Source organism: Hemicordylus capensis, chromosome 5, assembly GCF_027244095.1.
Source record: "Hemicordylus capensis ecotype Gifberg chromosome 5, rHemCap1.1.pri, whole genome shotgun sequence".
NCBI classification, from domain to species: Eukaryota; Metazoa; Chordata; class Lepidosauria; order Squamata; family Cordylidae; genus Hemicordylus; species Hemicordylus capensis.
Window position 1 is genome coordinate 37,646,799 of NC_069661.1, and position 22,331 is coordinate 37,669,129.

The window sequence follows — 22,331 nt, forward strand, 5'->3', positions numbered from 1 at the left end:
TAGCGAAGAGAACACCACAGAGCCATGTGGTTTTCTTGGCAGAATATAGGAGTGGTTTACCATTGCCTTCTCCTGCGCAGTATGAGATGATATCCTTTCAGGACCTTCCTATATCACTGCTGCCCAATAGAGGGGTTTCCCATATTCTGAGTAACACACTATGGGGATTTGAATCAACAGCCTCCTGCTCTCTAGGCAGGATGCCTCCCCACTGCACCATTAGGTGGCATTCATGAGTGTAGGGGTGTGCGTGTGTGTGTGTATGGGCGTGTTTATACATACACACACACACAAAAAAAAACCCACTAAAAATTCACTAATGTGTACCTATGGCTAATCCTGTGCGTGGCAGCTCTCGCGAGAGTTCACGAGCAGCAGCATCATGGTGATTGGACAGTGGGGATTCCATATGCAGATAGGGAGGAGGAGCCTAAGGTCAGTTGGAATGCAACTGTTACTGGATGGAAGATGTTCTTGATTGTAGAGGAGAGGAATCTTTATACATAAAAGGATAGTGGGCAGGGTTCTGTGAAGAGAGTGGTCTTGAGGGAGGAAAGAGCCTCTTCAGGAGAAGGAGACTGTCATTGTGTGAATTAGATGAGGAAACAAGATGAACAAGATCTATTAACTCGGGGAGGGGGAGTAAGAAAGAGAGAAAGTAGGGAGGGAAAGAAAGACAAAGGGGAAGAGCAAGTGGAGGAGAGAGAAAGAAAGGAGGGGAAGAGACAAAGAAGGAAGGGCAAGGGATGGGCCCAAGCCTGTCAGCAGCCTGAGGGGAACGAGGGGCCATGGCAGCACCTATTGGCAGCAAGGAAGAGCCTACTCAGCCACTGCTACTGTTTGGGGCTGCCGAGGCCATTGGCGGAGGCAGGCAGGGGACAGCCCCAGGCCTGTCAGCAGCCTGAGGGAACTAGCGGCCATGGCGGTGGCAGCAGCAAGGAAGTGTCCTGTCAACCACTGCTTCTCCTGTGGGAAGGAGCAGGAGTGGAGCTCAGGTGAGGAGGGGGAGGTCTCTGGGGATAGGGGACTGCAGCTTGGCCAATGGGCACCAATGCAGCCACAGCCAAGAGGGGTGAGGGGGATGGAAGCAACCAGATGGAGGAGGAGAATCAGGGGTGCAGCTCAGATGAGGGTGGAGAGATCTCTGAGGTGAGGGGGGCTGAGGTAGAAGGTGAGGGGAGCAATCAAGTACTGGCGTGCAGATATTCTGTGTGGGTTGAGCTAGTTTAGATTAATAAGACAAGTAAATCTTGCCAAGGTTGGTGGGAACTAGGAATCATCCCATGAACAATGCTTGAAACATGGGTCATCCCATGAAACTGACAGGAAATTTAGGACTGACAAAAGGAAGTACTTTTTCACACAGCGTATAATTAATCTGTGGAATTCTTTGCTATGGGATGGGGTGATGGCCACTAGTTTGGATGGCTTTAAAAGGGGCTTAGACAAATTCATGGAGGGCAGGTCTATCATTGGCTACTAGTCTTGATGGCTATAAGAGAGAGAGCATCTCTTGCCTGTGAACTTCCTAGAAGCATCTGGTGGGCCACTGTATGAAACAGGATGTTGGACTAGATAGGCCTTGGGCAAGAGATGACAGCATGCTCCCTCTCCTCCTCTTGCTCTCCTGCAGCTGGTATTCAGAGGCATCCTGCCCCTGAGACTGGAGCTAGTCTATAGCCATCAAGACTAATAGCTAATGATAGACCTGTCCTCCATTAATTTGTCTAATCCCCCTTTAAAGCCATCCAAGCTGATGGCCATCACCACATCCCATGGCAGAGAACTAATTGTTTTCCACATCCTGGCCTGGCCTGACCCCACTCCTCCTGTCCTCAGTCACTGGCTGGCTCAGGCTTAGCCCACCCCTCCCTCAAGCTGACAGGCTCAGCAGTGAGGCAAATGGTGGCTGATGCCCAGCAACAGCATTTCCTTTGTTGCTGAGCCTTTCAGTCACGCTGAGGGAGGGGTGGTTGAGCCCAAACACAGAGCCAGCCAATCGCAAGGAGAGGAGGAGGGAATAATGCTGCCTGACACTCCTCCCTTTCCGCTCTTGGAGCGGACGCATTAACTTGAAACTGGGAACTCTGCACCTACGCTGCCCTGACCTGCACCTACGCTACCCTCTCAGAAAAGCAAGGTAAATCATGACTCGCTAGTGAAGCACACTGAGTCAGCTATCTCAGGTGGTGGATTGGTGAACCTAGCGAACAAGCCACCTCAGCCAGCCCATTGCCCCCAGCTACCTGCATAAACTGCCCCTGCTGCCACCACTAGGTAAGGGAGGGGGCATATTGAGAAGGGGTGGGGATTGGCAGACCCGGTAGACTGAAATGTCAGGGGACTGAAATGAATTTACAACTGAAAGCTAACCTATGTTTTTCTCTCACATCTGACAGGTGGAAGAATCCTTGAAACGGCTCAGGAACCCCCTGCAATTGCGCCTACCAGTCCAAGAAATAAGTGGCAAACATTAACTTTTGATATACTATATGTATTAGCCTTGTTCAATTGCCTCAGAAGTTTAGAAACTGCTTATTTTGGACCAACATAGGAGGTGTTTTATTGTTTGTTTTAAAGGGGTTGGGAAACCTACAAAAATGCCTGACGGAAACCTATTTCTGATAACTGGGATTTCTTTTTCATAATTTACAGAAATTATGTAGGACTCTCTATGTATATAACTTCTTAACATGGTTCAAAATAAAAGATGTACAAACAGCAGCTAACCTTGGATTATTAATCTGTCCTTGATGAAGTAAGAGACAATAAATGCAATTTTTTTTAAAAAGTTTATTTTATTCTGAGGTCAATTTGTTGAAAGACATTTTCATAATGGTGCATCATTGACACAGTTCTTCCTAATTTTCAAGTAGCTATTGGTGTTCAGTATTAATAGTTCTGACTAAAAATTTAGAACCTATGCAACAACAAACTGCCCTCGACCTATTCAGTGGTCTAAACATGGAAAAGCTATTGGGCAGGCTTCAATGGTTTTTGTAAACATATAAAATGTATTTTTAGGTTTATGGTAGTGTAGTAGGGGACACAACTCATCTCCACTGATGTGATCCTCACCAGCATCAGGTCAGGCAGCCGAACCGCCCAGGCATAATTGGAGAGGAAATCAACACTAGGAAAGAGATGCCAAGAGATCTTAGGAACATAGGAAACTGCCTTATATCAAGTCAGACCTCTGGTCCATCTAACTCAGTAAACGGGCAGCAGCTCTTCAAGGTTTCAAGTAGGAGTTAATCTGGAGATGCTGGGGATCAAAACGGGGACCTTTTACATCCAATGCAGATGCTGTACAACTGAGCTGTGGCCCCGTTTCCCTTACAGTGTAAGCTGCCATTGCATAGTTATTCCCATCTGCCAGGACTAAAGTAGCAGGGGATAGGTGCAGCAGGTCTGTGGGCATCCTTTCCCTTTAATGCATTTTTACATATATGAAAGTATAAAATCTCACTACAAAGTGGCCTACAAAAATCACTTAGTGAAAACTAGAAGATAGAAAAAAATTGATTGACTGCTTTATGAACACTGGAATGTCAATGGTAATGTTTATGTTCCAAAACTCCCTGAGGCTATTATGTAATCAAACAGTTTCAAGTGCAGAGTACATGGATGTACTTAAGCCTGAGGTGCTAAATTGACAAAATTTCAAGGACAGTCTAAAGCCTTCTATTGGGTTCTACTTGCAGCTTTCTACCATTTCTCTTTTTTGGTAATTTCACCAAATATTTCTGACAGAATTTCCACTTCTTCGTTCTGCAAGTAGCCCTACTTGAACTAATCAGAACAATTTGATGTTATTAGTCAACCTGACTAAACACTTTAATCTATCTCAAGAATTTGTGTGTTTACAGCAAAAAAAAAAAAAGGCTTAGTTGTCTACCATTTTACTGAGTTTTGGGGTAAAAATACAATTTCTTAGTTAACATAGATGCAAAACATGGAATCTGCTTTTTTCCTATAGCAGAAATATCTTTGCACACATCAACTCTGCGGTGAGACACCTTCCTGTTAACCAGCGTCAGTAGCTCCATAAACTCGAGGGAAGAACCGTGCCTTCTGATCATTTCGCATAGGTCTTGAATGTACCAAGAGCCATTTACAGTCTCCCGATGAGAATAGTATCCTATTGAGGAGTGGGGGGAAAGAGGGTTCAAAGTTTTTGTCATGTCTGAAGAAATGGCTTGGTTCTCATAACCCCCACTAAATATAGCCTCCCCACACTAGCAATGCCACTGCCCTTGACCATCTTCACTGCCCTCTCTGCATCCCAAAGTGCAGCTCATAGAATGGGACACTGGAGCTCTGGGTGAGACAAGTGCACAATAAAATGGAACTATTCGTTCTAATGACTTAGTAACTATAGTTCTTGTAAGGCAGTCTAAAATTGCATTTGCCTTTTTTACAGCTGTATTTCACTGCTGACTCGTGTTCAGCTTGTGACTGCAATCCTGAAATTCCTTTTCCCTGTACAGTATTATTGCCCATCCTAGTATCCCCCATCCTATGCCTATGTACATTTGATTTGTTCTGTTTAAGTGCAGATCTTTGCATGCCTCTGCTGAATTTCATTTTGTTAGTTTCAGTCCTCCAGGCTATCAGAGTCACTCTGAATTTTGTCTTCTGAGGTGTTTGCTATACCTCTGTCTTGTGTTATCTGCAAATCTCATGAGTAGTATTCCCTCCAATACATTTTATTAATCTGATGGATGCTTTCCATATTACCCTCACACCAAGTGTAGAAATGAGATGTCTTGAGTATTTTGTACATGCAACGCAAGTGTCACAATTGCTTTTATCCTCCCTGCAAGCATCAGGCAGTCCAATGTGCATGCACTTGAGCTTCTTTGCTTGCCACGGCTTGATCATTAGTTTCACAGAGGGACCAGCTCCTTCACCCCATTCTTTCACTCTAGGAAATACACTGAAAGCTTGGGTGGCAATCATTCCAAGATGACAGGCAGGGCTCATATCTAGCTGGATCAAGTGGACAAACCAATAATACACACATACAAAGAGGCTAAATTTTAAGGATCTTGTCTTGTAAGCTAAGAACATCTACAAATATGTCTGTGGGACAAAAAGACAGACTGCTGTCAGGTTACAACCACTCAAGGCATTTGAAGTAGAAAGCTACGTTTTACCTTCTGCTACAGAGTAACACATGAGGAAGTCTGCACCAGCAGGCAATGTATTTACAGAGGCAGCATCCATTTCAACTTCATTAGTCTCTGACTCTTCAGTGCTATCTACTGCATCACGAGCAAGGACTGGATCATCATGCTTGTCTCCTCTGCATGCCTAGTATTGGGAAACAAGCCTGTCAGAATATGTCTTGCAGCTGAAAACCATTCTAAAAGAGACACTTTCTTTCAGGGCCAGTTTTAGAGGGCCCCTAGCAATCTGCTATTCGTGGGCCCTTGCCTTCGTGGGTGAGCAGCTCCACAACATGAAGGCTGTGGGCACAGAGGTGGCCTTGGGTCAGCTGAGCCATTACCCAATCATGCTGGCCCCCTAATGCTGTCTGTCCCTTACTTGCTTGCAGACCTGGAAAAGTTCTCTGTTTGTTGATATGCACACAATAGAAAATCAATTACTTTATGCACAGTGGAATCTTTTAGCAAGAGGGCTTCAGCTTAAAAACACAGAAGAAGGTTTTTAATTTGTTTTAAGAATTATTTTTTTAGAAATGAGCCTATTTTACACATCACAGATTTTATGCATAATGCAATATATAAAACTCTGGCAAAATCTAAGCAGTGATTCTGTAACCCACAAGAAAAGATAAACTATCTGTCCATAAAATGCTATCCATGAATACACACATGTCTCCTGAGCCCTGGCCAAGAATAAACTATAAAAAGAGCAAATAACTTATTTCCATCTAAATTTTCAGACTGAGGCTGCTTGGTTGGTTTTGTGTTTTACGTTTGTGTAAAACAAATTTGTGTGTTACATTTTTGCACTCAAACAATTTCAACAAACTCTTCAAATGTCATCTTCTGCATTTTCAGTAGAGTTTATTTTTTATTTGTTACAGCATAACTCAGGATTTCATTAACTCCATAAGCTCACCTGAATTACAAATATTTTTGGCTTCCCCACTAGACTTGGGCATTTGTCTCCTTTGAACATTTCGGTCAATGACTGTATTTGTATTTTGGCATCATAGCTATAAATATGATCACCTTCACCATGGCTCAGGAAAACACACATGAAGCAGTCAGCGTCTTCATGTTCAGCGGCAGATACTGCAAAGATGATGATCATTAACATTAAATCATTTTAAACCCATCATTAAAAGTATGCATAAGTGACTTTGCTAGTAAGTAGCGGTGGGCGACAATCCCTTAACTCAGGGGGTTCTCAGACTGGCAGTTAGGACCTCCCAAGGGGTTCAGGAAAATTGAGCTAGCCCCCCCCCCCCCGCCCCCTGCGTGCGCATGCACACACACAAGAGTCCAATTCCAACATCTGGACCCCTGAAGCACTTCTCATTAGGAGTGTAAAACCTCCCACCAATCACGTCTCATGAGCTAGGAAAGTCTTGCTAGAGGCCTTTATTCCTCACTGAATGTTGCTATGGTGGCACCGCAGGAGCAAGGAGTCCTTGGACACCCAGTGAGCATGGCAGTGGCAGCATTCAAACCAGGCAAGTACTGATTTGCAGTCTCTTGGCCATTACACTAGTTCTCCTAGTCAATGTGTCCTGGCTTACCAGTTTGAAACTGCAATTCTAAACAAGCTTTGCTCCAGAAATTTTTTATTCAAGAGCTTTGTTGGAGCTATCTCATGTACTGTAATTTTGGGTAGAAAGGCCATGGCGGGCACATTATTAAAAGTTGTTTATTGCTGCCTGGGGCGTTTACGCTAGAATTCAGGATCAAGCTGCAGTAAAATTTTAAGCGTTCAACACAACTGGGGGGGGGTAATACATGGTGTCTCCCTCTCACTGCGGCGTTTACGCCGATGTGGCATTTCTGCTGGGTTTCTACAATTTTTCAGCCTTTTTCCCTTACTGTGGCATTTATGCCGATGTGGCGTTTCTGCCCAAAATTATGCTAAGTCATCAACAGCAGTGGAGTATTTGATTCATTAAATATTAAGAATGTTAATGCAACAACAGAGGTTTTTCTTCCGTCTTAGAAGCATGTTTACATTAAAACACTTTCTTGATAAAGCTCTTTAGCTAAACCCACTGGCTGACATCCAGACTAGTGTTGTGCTAGCACAAGAAGAGAAGTTGTGTGCACTTAAGAAGCTGGCAGAGCTGTGTGAAGTTGTGGTGCTCCACAATTTGCACAGCTGCTAGTTTGTGCAAAGGCAAAAGACTTTGCCTGGGACACACACAAGGTTGTTCTACAAGGCTGTGCAACCTACTGCACAATGTGCAATGCCGTGCCACTTGTCAACATCTTCCATTTGTAAAAAAAACTAGTCTGGAACAGACACACTGTTCTTTGTGCTGTATCCTTGCACTAGAACAGCACTAGTCTGGATATAGGCCAGTTTCTCCAACAAAGCTATAGTGTGAGTATATCTGCATTTTCCCAAGAAAATACAATAGAAAAGTAACCTACCATTGTAAATTGTTTGCAGCACATCTTCTGCCCGAAAGTCATTGAAACACTGCACTTCAAATCCAAGTTCTGTTAAGCTATTATAAACACAACAGTATTTCACTTTAGTGTCCTATCAGATTTTTCTACAAGTGTTATCCTTGTATTAATCTCTGGAACGTTGTCCCTGCTTAGTGAGAGAAGCAAGCTCCTCTTTATAAAGGTGTGGCACACTACTAAATACCTAGTTTCTCATGGCATGAGTTCTCCAAAACAGCAGTAAAAGCATATTATATATATATATCACAAGAACTAAGGCTATTTAACATAGGTAAGCAACTTGGAGACTCTTTAATAATTCAGTGAGCCTGATCTTAATAGCACAGAAAAGGAAAGCAACTTTGCAAATGATTCTAGTAGGATACAAATAATACTTCGTATTTACTAGCTGACCCCACACAGAGCATCTATGCAGTTGTGCACTGAGCCTGTGGCATCCCCCCGCAGCCCTCTCGCTCGCTCTCCCCTACAGCCCTCTTGCCCGCTCCCCCCCCCCGCAGCTCTCCCCTTTGGGTGGGCCAGGGCATCCCACTGTTGCCTCCCACCTCCTCGTCCCGGCTGGTAGGGCTTTGCCCGCCATCTGCCCACCTCCTCGCTGCCGCCATTATTTCTCCCCACCACCATCTCCTCTTCCTGGCCAGCGGGACTTCACCCGCCGTCCACCCACGTCTTCTGGCTGGAGAGGCTTCACCTGCCAGCCCTCCCACTCTGCATCCTGATTGCCGCCATTATTTCTCTCTGCTTCAATGCTGGAACTCTTGCACGCTCTAGAGCATCTGCTCATTAGTACTTGATTGCTCCACCTCAGAGATCTTCCCACTCTCACCTGAGCTGCACTCCTGATTCTTCTCCTCAATCCGGTTGCTTCCATCCTCCTCACCCTTCTTGGTCGTGGCTGCAGCATTGCTGCCGCCTTTTGGCCAAGCTGCAGCCCTCTATCCCCAGAGACCTCCCCACCCTCACCTGAGCCCTGCTCCTCCTCACAGGAGCAGCAACAGTTGACCGGGTCCTTCCTCACTGCTGCCACCGCCATGGCCGCTCATTCCCCTCAGGCCGCTGACAGGCCTGGGCCCATCCCTTGCCTGCCTGCCTCCCTCTGACAATGGCCTCGGTAGCCCCAAACAGCAGCAGTGGTTGACTGGGCCCTTCCTTGCTGCTAGTGCTGCCATGGCCGCTCATTTCCCTCAGGCTGCTGACAGGTTCAGGCCCGTCCCTTGCCCTTCCTTCTGTCTCTCTTCTTCCTCCCTTCTTTTTCTCTTTCTCTCTCCTCCACTCACTCTTCCCCACTCTTTCTTCCTCCTCCCTTCATGTTTTTTTCCTCTCTCCCTCCCTCCCTTCCTGAGTTAACAGATTTTGTTCATCTTGTTTCCTCATTTAATTCACACAATGGCATTCTCCTTCTGAAGGGGCTCTTTCCTCCCTCACAACCCGTCTTTTTGCAGCCCCTTACCTACTATCCTTATATATATATAGATTCCTCTCCTCTACATTCACGAACATCTTCCAACCAGTAACAGTTGCATTCCAACTGACCTTAACCATCACAGGCTCCTCCTCCTTATCTGCATAGGGAATCCCCACTGCCCAATCACCACAATGCCACAGGCTCCTCCTCATGTGCATATGGAATCCCCACTGCCCAATCAGCATGGTGCTTCTGCTCTCACAGGCTCCTTCTCCCTATCTCCCTATCTATCAGGAGCCCCTGGTGGCGCAGTGGTAAAACTGCCGCCCTGTAACCAGAAGTTCGATCCTGACCAGGGGCTCAAGGTTGACTCAGCCTTCCATCCTTCCGAGGTTGGTAAAATGAGTACCCAGAATGTTGGGGGCAATATGCTAAATCATTGTAAACCGCTTAGAGAGCTCCGGCTATAGAGCGGTATATAAATGTAAGTGCTATTGCTATTGCTATTGCTATCTGCAATGGATTTTAAACTGTGTTGGGGAAGCCTTGGTGTTCTCTGGAAGCTTACCAACCCCTTCCTGGTGTGAATTTTTTTTAAAAAAACATCCTTGGAAGACCCTTTGTCCCTTGTCCCACAATGTCCAGCCACTGGAGACTAAGTGGTTCTAGTCTAGGTGGACTAAGATATACTCTAGATCACATGGGGTGACAGAAAGGCCCAACAGGCCTGGTCAGCATCCCACATGAACTGTACACATCTTGGAACATTTCTCTGCAAAGTGCAAATGGCTTGTGGTAGATAAGTTGATGGAAAGGGTTTCATGAGGCTAGAAAGCTTTTAAAGTCACGACTGATTGATTGATTGAGTGCTGTCAAGTCGGTGTCGACTCTTAGCAACCACATAGATAGATTCTCTCCAGGATGATTTGTCTTCAACTTTGCCTTTAAGGTCTCTCAGTGGTGCATTCATTGCTGTCATAATCGAGTCCATCCACCTTGCTGCTGGTCATCTTCTTCTCTTTCCTTCAACTTTCCCCAGCATTATGGACTTTTCAAGGGGAGCTGGATCTTTGCATAGTGTGTCCAAAGTATGATAGTTTGAGCCTGGTCATTTGTGCCTTGAGTGAAAATTCTGGATTAATTTGTTCTATGATCTATTTGTTTGTTTTCCTGGCTGTCCATGGTATCCTCAAAAGTCTTCTCCAGCACCAAAGTTCAGAAGAGTCAATGCTTTTTCTATCTTGCTTCTTCAAAGTCCAGCTTTTGCATCCATAGACGGGGAAAACCATTGTCTGAACGATTCTAATCTTTGTAGGTGTAAACATGTCATGGAATCTAAATATCCTTTCCAAGGCCTTCATTGCAACCCTATCAAGTGCTAGTCTTGGTAGGGTTGCAATGAAGCCTAAGTAAAGTCACTATGGTGTTCCATTATTGCAAGGTATTCAAAGGGTCGATTCATATGACCAAAAACTGGGCTCATTGCTTATCCAGGATAGCTCACCTGGCACACTCCTGATCTTCACTCATCTGTGAGTGTAAATGTCAGTTAACTTGGAAATGATCATGTGCCACGATGGTTGGCATGGATTAGCCAGAATTATTGATGTAGGATCAGATCAAGGCTAGCTAAGTAAAGCCTCCCACACTGCACACAATCGTTTTTCAAGGATTTAACCAGGATTTCCACTTGCAGACGATAAAAAAATTGGGAGCATGCTAAGTGAGTGATTCGGGAGGCGAGTTAGCCCAGTTCTCAATGATGTGAACTGGCCCAAAGTTCTGAATTATGGACTTCATTACACTATACTGTCTTTCATTGGGGATACTGGTTGGCATCCTGACTATCGCTGTGTGCTTACTTCAAACAAATGCCTGAGCACTGATCGCTGCACTTCTGAAATGGGGGGTGAGCATGGCAGTGGCAGCATCCAAACCAGGAAATACTGAAGTACTAAACAAGCTTTGCTCCAGATATTTTTTATTCAAGAGCTTTGCTGGAGCTATCTCAGTTACTGTAATTGTGGGTAGAAAGGCCATGGCGGGCACGTTATTAAAAGTTGTTTATTGCTGCCTGGGGTGTTTACTCGAGGATTCAGGATCAAGCTGCAGTAGAATTTTAAGCATTCAACACAACTGAAAAAATAATACTTGATGTCCCCCTCTAACTGCAGCGTTTATGCCAATGTGGTGTTTCTGCTGGGTTTCTGCAATTTTTCAGCCTTTTTTCCTTACTGCGGAGTTTACACTGATGTGGCATTTCTGCCCAAAATTATGCTAAGTCATCAACAAGCAACAGTGCACATACTTCAGAGTTCTTCCAGTGTTCCAGAAGCACTCTGTGAGATCGGAAACACATTCCAGTCTGAGTGCTCCCAGAGCACTGGGAGAGCTCTATGATATTTAAGCTTTTGTGCAAGTGTGGCTGCACTTCTGAAGCCTGGGGATTCGTGATACATGCATGCTTATTTTTAGAGCATGCACACAGCATTAGGATGTCAGCCACTAGGTGTATGTTAACCTTTGATTTTATGACACAAAGCTTAACTGGACCAGCCCCCACCCCTATTAAACAAAACATGAAAGAACAAAAATCTCATGTCTTCACCTGCGTTTCAGGTTGTCTCTGTCAGCAAGAGTGCCTCGTCGCTCTGGTAACCTTAAATGCCAGAAAAACCGCTCGTGGTTGAAAATCAGAGCAAGTCCTCTCTTCTTGTGGCTCATTTTATACTCTACTGTTGGATCAAAGAGATGGCTGTTTCTATTTAAAAAGAAGCGTCTCAGTTAACGAACACAGTCTCTCTCTCACTCATTCACATATACCTCTGCTGAAACAATTCAAATAAGTCAATAGCCTGGACCCCAAACTGTACAACTAGTTCTGCATGCCAAAAGAGTCTCAGATGGCAAAAATCAATCTACTTTTGAAATGGAGAAGAGTTCCAAAAACAGTTCATGATAACAGCGTGTGTGTCTGCCAGTCAAAGAAAAAGAAGCCCAAAACTTCAATCAAATGAATTTGAACTTTCAAACAAAGGAGCTCTCGCTCTTTGGATCTTGGCCAATGTATCTAAATCTTCTTATCGGTTACGAGACAAAGATATGAGAGAAAACTTGAAGTATTTTGATTTTTTTTGGCCCCGTTTGGGAGATCGGCCCATGCTGAGTTGGGCAGCGCGAGCCGAAGCGACTCTCCCTGCCTTTAAAGGGTTAGGGTTTAAAGGCAGGGAGAGCCGTTCTGGCCTCGCTGCCAACACAGCGCAGCCCAATCTCCCTCCCAAACAGGGCCATGCAATCCCATTTGGGAGGGATATCAGCCCCACTGCGTTGGCAGTGAGGCCGGGAGCGGCTCTCCCTACCTTTAAAAGGCATACCTTACCTGCCTTTAAAAGGCAGGGAGAGTCACTCCAGCCGTGCTACCAACACAGCATGGGCCAATTTCAGCATGAGCCCTCTGTGGCCCCATTTGAGAGTGAAATAACGGCCCCCACATCTGACATCAGACGTGGGGGGGGGGTGTTCCGGGGCCATGAGGCGTGGCCCCTGGGGCAGCGGCCTGGGTTCTTTGAACTTGTTCACCCAATGGTGGCTCCGCCTCTGCTTGCTACCACAATACCAGCTCTCCTCTAGTATCTCTGCATGAACATAATATGACTAAAAGGGGTGTGTTAAGTTTCAACTACTGAATAGATTGGGCCCTATTTGACTCAAACTGAACCAGCATCCATTCCAGGCCCTGATTTGTCCCCTGGAGTTTTGAAATACATTCCCTCTCACCAGTCCCCTGATTCCTGCTTTAATACTTACCAGGCAGGATCAGGACTCAGGAGAGTCTTTTGTTTATTTTTTTCCCTGATGGCGAGGAAGCAGTGGCTGTTACAGCATAGCTCCTGATTAAAAAATACTTCTTGAATGCTTTAAAAAAATATATCTCTGCAGTTCTTGGAAAGGCATAGAGTATGTTGGGAAATGTAGTTTTTTCAGAGGCTGCTGCAATGGAGCCTCTGATAACATTACCCAACATATCCTGTGTCTTTCCCAGGACTGCAGGGAGAACTTTTTTTTAAGCATTCCCGAAGTCTTTTTTTTAAACTGAAGCTGCACCACAACAACCAATGTTCCCTCATCATTAGGAGCAAAATAAAGAAAAGGCTCTCCTATGCAGCAAGTACTAAACACAGGTCTGGGGAGTGTAGGAGGGGAACTCAGTCAAAGCTTTGACTCTCTTCAAAACACTTCTTCAAAGGTAAAACAAATGACTAGGACATAGTGCAGCAACAAACATAAGGAATTGAATTTTCTTCTCTCTCACACTCTCTCTTTTACTATCAGCCACTCTTTGCATCAAAGCTCTTTACCTTACATCAAGGGCATCTGTTTCTATGAGGTTTTGCTGTCCATCTAGAATTTTAAAAATTCAAAATATGTTTGAATTAGTATAATTAAAGATACACTTGAATGTATGTTTCAGCTAAGCTTCTAACACACACACATGCACAATGTTTGCGTAGTCACCATTCAAGATTAGATCTGGATTTGCATTAATACTTGTAATAAGTCTGGTGTTTGGAAGCTCTTCCTCAAACTCTTGCCTCAAAATTTAAGATGATTAGCAATCCAAAAAGGAATTTGCCTATTTCAATCTCTCTCTCTCCCCGCCCCGTCTCTCACACACACACTCTGCTTTTGTTTATAAAAAATAAATATTACTGCTGCTTTCAGCCAAAATCTTGAGAGGGTGTCTAGAGAGCAGTGTTTTTCAAAATGTTCAAGTCAGACCTCTCTTCTAAACATCTACTATAGCCCAAATGGTAGATTTCGGGCTGTTTACCAATCACCCCGGAGCAGTTTCACTAACATATTCCACAGGTAAGTGTGCAAAGATCCTCATACATATTCATGTACAAGTGCATTGGGATACTAATCCAACACTCATGGTAGAAGAGGGGGAAAATAGGATAGTTTCATATTCCTCCTAATGGCATATATGGGAAAGCATCAGAAACAAACTGGAAGTCCCCCTTACAAATCACATGGATCAGCAGGTGCCTTGGGGCATTAAATCTAGGGATGTGCCAAAACGCAATTTGGTGTCCGAATCGTGGACACATCCCTTTAAAACCGAGAACTTACACAGCCCCTTTAACACAGAATACAGCAGGTCCATACCTGCTCCTCCTTCATTCACCACCACTTCCATAATGGCAGCGTGCCCCACAGCTATGACTAGGTACCGGCAGGGCATTTCCCAGCTGCCCCTGTGTGATGCCAGCACACACATGGCCTCTGTGCATGCACAGTGGCCATTTGCGTGGTCAGCATGATTTTAAAGGTATGTGCCCGTGACTTGAACACCGAATCCTGTTTCAGCACATCCCTAATTAAATCAGCCTAGTCTTGCTTAGCGTGGATTGTTGTTCCCCAACAAATATCTCACATACCCAGGGGGAGAGGGGCTATCCATTCGTGTGAGAACCACCGGTCCAGACTATCCTATATAATAAAAGGCTAAGTGAGTGGCCGTGGCTTTGGAACGTTGGGGATCTGCGTCCCTGCCTCCCTGGGCTGTTCTGGGCCTGCGCGAAGCGCAGGCCCAGAAGAGCCCAAGGGACACAGGACCTCAGACACCAGTGTCCCACAGCCACGGGCAGCCATTAGCATGAGCTGCAGCACGGCGAGAGGAGGCCGAGGCAACCAGAAGCGGCCGCCCTGAAAAAGGCGAGGGCAATGGCGGCGGGGGAAGACCGAGACGGGGGACAGGGAAGCTGGGCGAGGTGGCGGCGAAGCCGCCAACGAGGCCCCCGCCCGCTCACAGCCGTCGCCCCCGCCTGCTCACCCGCCCTCCCAGCTGCCAAAAATCACCTTCCCCGCTCCCCCCCAAAAAAGATTAAGGGCCAAAATGGCCCATGAGAAGGTCGCCGCCCCCGCCTATCGCCCTCCCGCCCACCCAGCTGCCGAAGACCACCTTACCCGCTCCAGCCCGAGGGAAAAGAGAGGAGCTCACGAGCAGAGCTCCTCTCTGTGCTAAGTCACTGCTCAAACTGCCGCTATGGATGCAAAGGACGCCTATTGCGTCCATTGCGACAGTATGGGCAGCAGCTTAACACAGAGAGTAGCTCTGTTCCCGAGTTCCTCTCTTCTCCTTCGGGCTGGAGCGGGTAAGGTGGGCTCCGGCAGCTGGGTGCGTGGGAGGGCGATAGGCGGGGGCGGCCACCTTCTCATGGGCCATTTTGGCCGTTATTCATCCACACACACACACCCAAAAGTATAAGCAAAATAAGGAAGAACAAAAACAGAGACAACAACAACAACAAAAACAAAAAGAGAGAGGGGACAAGGGGGGGGGAAAGAGACAGAAAGAGAGAGAGAAAGACAGAAAAGACGGGATAGAAAGCTAGCGCCCGTTATCATAACGGGCTTAAAAATACTAGTATTTTAATAAATTGCCATTAATGAATTGTCAGCTACAAACATTATTAGAGGAGCCAAAATGTTTTGAAAGCTTAAAGTGGTCTCATTTGGGAAAGCACTCCATCAAGACTGAATACTTACAACCAAAGTGATAATAGCATGCAGCTTCCAAATGTTTTGGTATGATCCAATGGCAGACGCTGGGAGGAGAGGCAGAAAACAAGCTGCAAGTGCAGTGCTTGATGTTTCTGTTTTGCCCCACCGTGGCTACCTGTCTCATCTCGCCCCGCTGTTTAATACCCACACCCATACCCACACTGACACTGCTGTTCAGTGACATACTACTGCTGAATCTTGAGGTTCCAGTTACCTATTATGGCCACTTGCTGCTGATAGGTAAAGGTAGAGCTCCATGAATTTTATCCCATTTCCCCACCAACCTACAGTAAACATTCATTGTCTTCTACCTATGGGCGAGGTGCTTGTTTTCCTGTTCTCTTGCCACTTAAGAGATATAACCTCCAATAATATTTTGGATGAATGCCAGACACTTTACCTTTGCTCTGTAAAGCAGACTTGCTGTCTACATGGATTTGCTCTGCAATAAATAAAAAAACCACACATATATAATGTAAGCCCAGTTTAGTTGGAAAAAAATGTAGGTTGGGCTTTTTTACAGTCAACAATTCACTCCTTTCTGCAGTATACAATTACAACAGTTGGTTCTGAGGCACTATGAATTCTTGCTGATCATTGCTTGTTTACCTAAACAAGACTGTTGTGGGTTTCAGAGGGTTGTATGTATTTAACGCTTGCTTCAGCTACCTCAGACTGGCAAACATGGGCTTCCTACATTGTCTCTAGGTATAGCCCAGGCCCAGATCCAGGGGCATAACTATAATAGGGCAAGGGGAGACAGTTGTCTGGGCCCATTGCATTGCCCCCCCCCCGAGGCAAGTCACATGACTGACTCCCCCAGCCGTGCACCCACCTGGGCTTCCTTCTGTTGTATTCATCCTCCAAAATTGATGTGAGTGTTAAGCCCTGGAGCTACCAGAACAGCATGTCTTTCTCTAGTACCATTAAATGACTTGCATCATCCACAATTTACAAAACCTTTTAAAGAATAATTTAGGATGATGTTCTATTGTGGCACATATTATGCTTTTTGTTACCACTATTCAGCCTCACTTAAGATTTCATTACTTCATGAGCTGAGCTTCAGTGGGGCGGTGGGGGGGGGGGAGAGGCATTTTAAAATATTTTCTCTGGGCCCACTCCAACCTTGTTACGCCCCTGCCCAGATCTGCGCCACTTCCCAAGTGGAAATACTGCAAGCCTCTTTAGACCATTCTACTACAAGTAAAATGCTAAAAATACTCATATTTAAACACATTACGGTTTTTCTTACTTGTTCTCATTGTGTCCTACTGCATGTTTACAGTTCCCTTCACTGGTTGGGAGTGGAGCTGTAGCTCAATGATAAGAGCATCTGCTTTGCATACAGAAGGTCCCAGGTTCAATTCCTGGCATCTCCAGATAGTGCTGGGAAAAACTCCTGCCTGGAACCTTGGAGAAGCTGCTGCCAGTCAGTGTAGACAATACTGAGCTAGATGGGTCAATGATCTGACTCAGTAAAAGGTAGCTTTCTATGTTCCTATGGTCACTACTCATATTTGTTATTGGTGTTCTTTTTGCTCAAGTCTTTACAATATTTGGTTCCTCTCTCACTCTTTTGATCTCTCATTATTCAAGTACTTGCTCAAATTTCTTTCCATGGAATTCTTTGTCCCCTGTTAGTCATTGTTGAAATCTTTGGAATAAAGGCAACAAACATGGGTGTCTCTTCCCATGCTGCCCTTCAGAAAGCTTCCTGGCTGCCATCCATTTCATCCTTTGTGTTTCCCTTTTGAATTTTTGTTTTTAGTTTTGGGTGAGAAGGTGTTCAGGTAACTTTTAATTGGAAGGAAAACCACTGTCCAATATCCAGAGTACTAATGCTGTGAACACTGCTGGTCCTGGGTTGGCGGAGTTGGAGAGACTGTTTGGACAAGCATCCCTTCCATTCGAAGCCCACTGTGACTCACGAAAATATATCCCTGAGGATTGCATGACCCTCAGGGACATATTTTTGCAAAAGACGCAGCCAGCTTCAGAGGGAAGGAGAAATAGAGACAAAAAGTGCCCCTCCTCCATAGCATAGCATCACTGCACCAGCACACTAGTTTGGATGCTGGCCACTAAAACAATAACAAATACTAAAAATAATCAAAAATATTTTCCAACATGCAATTCTGGTTATCGATTTGCTTTTAAATTTGCTCTTGGCTTCCCCTCCATTCTTCTTGAGTCCTGTTTTTATTAGATTATAATATTAGGCAGGGATCTTTTTCTTTCTTTCTTTCTTTCTTTCTTTCTTTCTTTCTTTCTTTCTTTCTTATATTTGTACACCAGTCCCAACTCACATCTCTGGGTAGTTTACACCGAACACAAAACAAATTTAAAAAGAAATTAAAACAGTAAAACAATTTAAAAACCACAATTCTGGTTAAAAAGCTTGAGTGAATAAATGTGTCTTAAGAATATATCTGAAAGCTGTCCAAGATGGGGAGGTTCTTATTTCAGTAGGGAGCACACTCCAAAGCCTCAGGGCAGCAACAGAAAAGGCCCGCCCCTGAGTGGCCACCAGATGAACTAGTGGCAACTGCAAAAGGACCTCTCCAGATGATCTCAGTGGGTGGTGGGGCTCATAACGAAGAAGTTTCTTAAATATCACTGTCCTAAGTTGTTTAGAGTTTTATAGTTTATAAACAGCACACTGTATTTTATCCAGAAACATACTGGTAGCTAATGAAGTCCTTTTAATATAGGATGTGATCTCTTCAAGATGACCCAGAGACCAGCCTGGCTACCACATTCTGCACCAATTGCAGTTTCTGGACAAAGGCAGCCCCAAATAGAGCACATTGTAGTAATCAAGTCTGGAGGGTATCAGCATATACACTACCTGTTCTGAGGTCATTTATCTGATGAAATGGACGCAGCTGGCATATCAGCCAAAGCTGATAGAAAGCATCTCTAGCTGCTGCCTCAGCGTGTGACACCAGAGAGAGGTTTGGAGACAGAAGCACTCCCAGACTATGTATCTGTTCCTTCTGTAAGGACAGGCAGATCAAAGTTGTCTCCTGAGTTGAGTTCCGACTCCACACATTACCTCCATCTTATTTGGAATCAGTCTCCGTTTGTTATCGCTCATCCAGCCCATCATTGCCTCCAGGCAAGCATTTAGGGAGGTTTATGCCTCTGTCAGATTATGTTGACATGGAGAAATAGATTTGGGTATCTTCAGCATACAAGTAGTACTGATAACACCCTGCACCAAATCTCTCACCCAGCAGTTTCATGTAGATGTTAAAAAGCACTTGAGACAGTATGGAGCCCTGCAGGACTCCATACAAAAGTTCTTGTTTTGAAGAGCAACAGTCTGCAAGCAACACCATCTGGAATATGTCCACGAAATAGGAGCAGAACCTCTGCAAAGTAATGTCTCCCGCTCCCAACTCTCTCAGACAGTCCAGAAGGATACTATGATGGATGGTTCCGAAAGCTGCTTAGAGATCCAAAAGGACCCTCTGTCAGTTTCCAGTTGGAAACGGGACTAAGGCAGACTAAGGCAGACTCCACTCCACAGCCTGCCCAAAAACCAGTTTGAAATGGGTCTAGAGCAGGCCTGCTCAACTTTGGCCCTCCTGCAGATGTTGGCCTACAATTTCCATAATCCCTGGCTATTGGCTGCTGTGGCTGAGAATTATGGGAGTTGTAGTCCAAAAGCAGCTGGGGGGCCTAAATTGAGCAGGCCTGGTCTAGAGAGAGTCAGTTTCCTCCAAGACTGTCTGGAGCTGGGAGGTGACCACCCTATCAATTTGTGACTGAGAGTTTATGACTGCAGTTATTAAAAGGTATTTTCCTACACCTTGATGTTGTGTCCTCCTGGGGGGCGGGAAATAAAGCTAGGAGACTGCATTAACCTCACGTAACCTCGCGCAGAAAATTGACACTTTCCCCAAGTACTGGATTAGTGTATTCTGTGACATGTATGAATAGACTGTGTGTTCTGGATCCAGCCAGTGTGCTGCAGTTGAAGTCATTTGCTGCTTTTGACATAGTACATATTTGTCTCATAGTCCAGCTTGTTTCCCTTTGAATCAAAATGAAGTCTTGCCAAAGAGGTTGTTTTACTACCTGTTTCTAGCACAATCAAGTCAAGCCCTGCTATCTGGGCAAAGGCCGGGGCACCTTTCAAAGTGTTGATTCTCTTATTTAATAGCATGGAGAAAGCAATTATCCCTAGCACAGTGTCCCTCCAGCGGCTGCTGCTGTCTTCCTTGTGTTTCTTTTTACATTATGAGCCCTTTGGAGACAGAGAACCATCTTATTTTCCTTTTTCTGTGTAAATCATTTTAGAACATAAGAACAGCCCTCCTTGATCAGACCCAGCTCGCTGGGTGGTATATGAGTTGTCTGTTGTTTACGAAGGTAAGAAAAGCCCTGCTGGATCAGGCCCAAGGCCTATCTAGTCCAGCATCCTGTTTCACACAGTGGCCCACCAGATGCCTCTAGGAAGCCCACAGGCAAGAGGTATGTGCATGCCTCCTCTCCTGCTATTGCTCCCCTGCAACTGGTATTATTGAGAGGCATCTTGCCTCTGAGGATGGAGGTGACCTACAGCCCTCAGACTATAAGCCATTGATAGAACTGCCCTCCATGCATTTGTCTAAGCCCATTTTAAAGCCATCCAGGCTAGTGGCTGCCACATCTTGTGGCAGAGAATTCCGTGGGTTATGAATGCATTAATTGTTTTGACAACTTTTTCACTGAATCTTTTCATTGAAAAGCTAACATTGAATAATAATATTAAAAGTGTGTGCTTGCGAATGACTGCTTGGCAGCATCGCATAAACAAGACACGCCCTTGGGCGGCCACACTCTGCCCTGGGGAGCCACAAAGAAGAAGCCTGGCGGCTACAAGCCGAATACAAAAGGCAGTAAAGAAGCAGCCATGTTTTTACGGCGAGTACGTGGCTGGAGCAAATGTATCCAGGAAGGCGAGGCAGCCCCGAAGGACTGAGACCTCGCCTCGCGCTGCAAGCCGGGAAGGGAAACCACAGGCTGCTGAAGAACAAAAGGCGAGCAGTTAATTGCACACTCGCGACGGGGCAGCAGGGAGGGCAGCGCTTTCCTTTGCTTGTTTTAGTGGGCGAAGAGCGATGCCCTTCTTGGAGCCCTTCTTCCGCTTGTACTAAGCAACCCCCGCCAGCAGTGCCGCCTGCTGCTGTGTGCGCGTAAACCCCACATACACGCACCAGTTAGCCCTGGTGGAAAGGGGAGTCTACTCTAGATAGGTTAAATACAACTATAAAGGTGTGGTCCCGGCCGGTGGCTGATTCCTCGGCGAGGAAAAAGGCATTCAGTCTATGCTCTGAGTACTTCTCCTCTTTGGGCTGCTGAGAGCCTGACCCCAAGCGCGCGCCCCTGCCCCTTTCCCTGACATCGCTCCACACAGCCCTCCGACTAGACTTCTTTCAGGGTAGCTAAAAAGGGGCGCGCGCGCTGGGTAACGTGGAAGGCAGCGTCGGCTGCGAGGCTCTCCAAACACCGAGTGGGGAAAGAAAGGGCAGGGTGTGGAGCCCTCTTGGCAACCCCGAGAGACCTTTCGTGACCTTCGCGCCGCAAGAGCCGCTCGCTTCCGCCACCCGCGAGCGCCGCCACCGCATCTTTTGGGGGCGGCGGGAGGAGGAAGAGTCCCCTCTGTGGAAAGCCCGCCGCATCCGCTTTTGTGGCGCCTACCTGAGCCATTCTTGGGTTTTTTCGGTCGCTTGTGGGTCGACATGGCTAGAGTTTTGCTCCGCGACTTGAAGGAAAGAAACACCTCGACCCTGCTGCTCCTTCTGCAGCTTACGGTTCTCTTTGGCTTCCTGGAAGGAGACTAGCTCCTTCTCCGCCTGCCTTTTCTCCACCTCCAAGCTTACACACGGCCCACCCTCTTTTCCTAGCCTGGGCACTCTGCTAGAGACAGAGCCAGCGCCGCTGTGTTGTGGTCTCATGATACAGTGCTGCTCGGAAGGGGATACAGAACAGTGCCCGTCTGGGCTTGTCCCCGCAATCATACTCCCCGCGTGCTCAAGCCTGCCACATGCGAGAAGGTAGTACCACAGCAAAGAAGCAGACCGTGCAGCCGCAAGTCAGCTCCCTCTCCGTTGAATTGCCTCTGGATCCGCATTTCGGCCGTGATCCCTCAAACCCCCAAATACACGCTTATCAAGGCAGACATGCCTGGAGCCTTCCTCCGACCTTCTCTCTCTCTCTGTCTCTCTCTCTCTCTCACACACACACACACAGAACAAAATATAACTTCCAAGCTTTTGTTTCTCATTTGGAGCAGCAGCAGCCCAAGGTACGGCAGTGCCTGAGGTGAGGCACACCAAATACTGCCTTGCCCCTCGGGATGTGCCTGGAACAGATTGTGCATTTCATTTAGAGCTCCAAACTTGACACAAAATGGCCGAAATGTCTTGCCCCAGCGGCAGTCAAATCAGATCCTTTGCAGAGTTTGGTGGAAAGGTTAAAAAATTGTTTTAAATCACCTGCTTGCCCATTGCTTTGGTGGGTTGGGTGGTAGGTAGCAGCACCCATCATGCCCTGCCACACAGCACACTTTGGTGTCCCTAGGATCTACCCTTGTGTGGAGCCAGCTGAACTGCGGCCTGTGTCTGGCCCCACTTGGCTGTCCCTCTAGTTATGCCCTGTGTGTGTGATGTCATGTTCATGGGGGCATCTGGCTTGGGCTCCAGAAGAGCCCCAAGCCAACTCACCACATCTGG

At 46.2% G+C, this 22,331-nt stretch overlaps 2 protein-coding genes across 8 annotated transcripts in view; one reads left to right on the forward strand and one right to left on the reverse strand.

The window, feature by feature from the left end:
* Positions 1 to 2,794, forward strand: part of MCUB (mitochondrial calcium uniporter dominant negative subunit beta) — a 103,205-nt gene extending 100,411 nt beyond the window's left edge. For both annotated transcript variants that reach the window (XM_053256415.1, XM_053256417.1), the window contains one exon: positions 2,400 to 2,794. In XM_053256415.1, the coding sequence (XP_053112390.1) occupies positions 2,400 to 2,477 (78 nt within the window). In that variant the 3' untranslated portion in view covers positions 2,478 to 2,794. The remainder of the gene's footprint in view (positions 1 to 2,399) is intronic.
* Positions 2,774 to 22,177, reverse strand: CASP6 (caspase 6). 6 transcript variants are annotated; one of them, XM_053256420.1, is made up of 9 exons: positions 21,298 to 21,586; positions 16,862 to 17,919; positions 16,007 to 16,048; positions 13,398 to 13,440; positions 11,648 to 11,800; positions 7,596 to 7,672; positions 6,091 to 6,266; positions 5,160 to 5,316; positions 2,774 to 4,141 (listed from the first exon to the last, which is right to left on the reverse strand). In XM_053256420.1, exons 2-9 carry the CDS (start codon positions 16,869 to 16,871, stop codon positions 3,903 to 3,905), a joined length of 897 nt encoding a protein of 298 aa, XP_053112395.1. In that variant the 5' UTR covers positions 16,872 to 17,919; positions 21,298 to 21,586; the 3' UTR covers positions 2,774 to 3,902. The 6 variants fall into 6 exon arrangements, with proteins under 6 accessions (XP_053112395.1, XP_053112396.1, XP_053112393.1 ...); XM_053256421.1 differs by lacking the exon at positions 21,298 to 21,586 and adding an exon at positions 18,458 to 18,473; XM_053256418.1 differs by lacking the exons at positions 16,862 to 17,919; positions 21,298 to 21,586 and adding an exon at positions 22,095 to 22,177.
* Between the last annotated feature and the right edge of the window lie 154 nt (positions 22,178 to 22,331).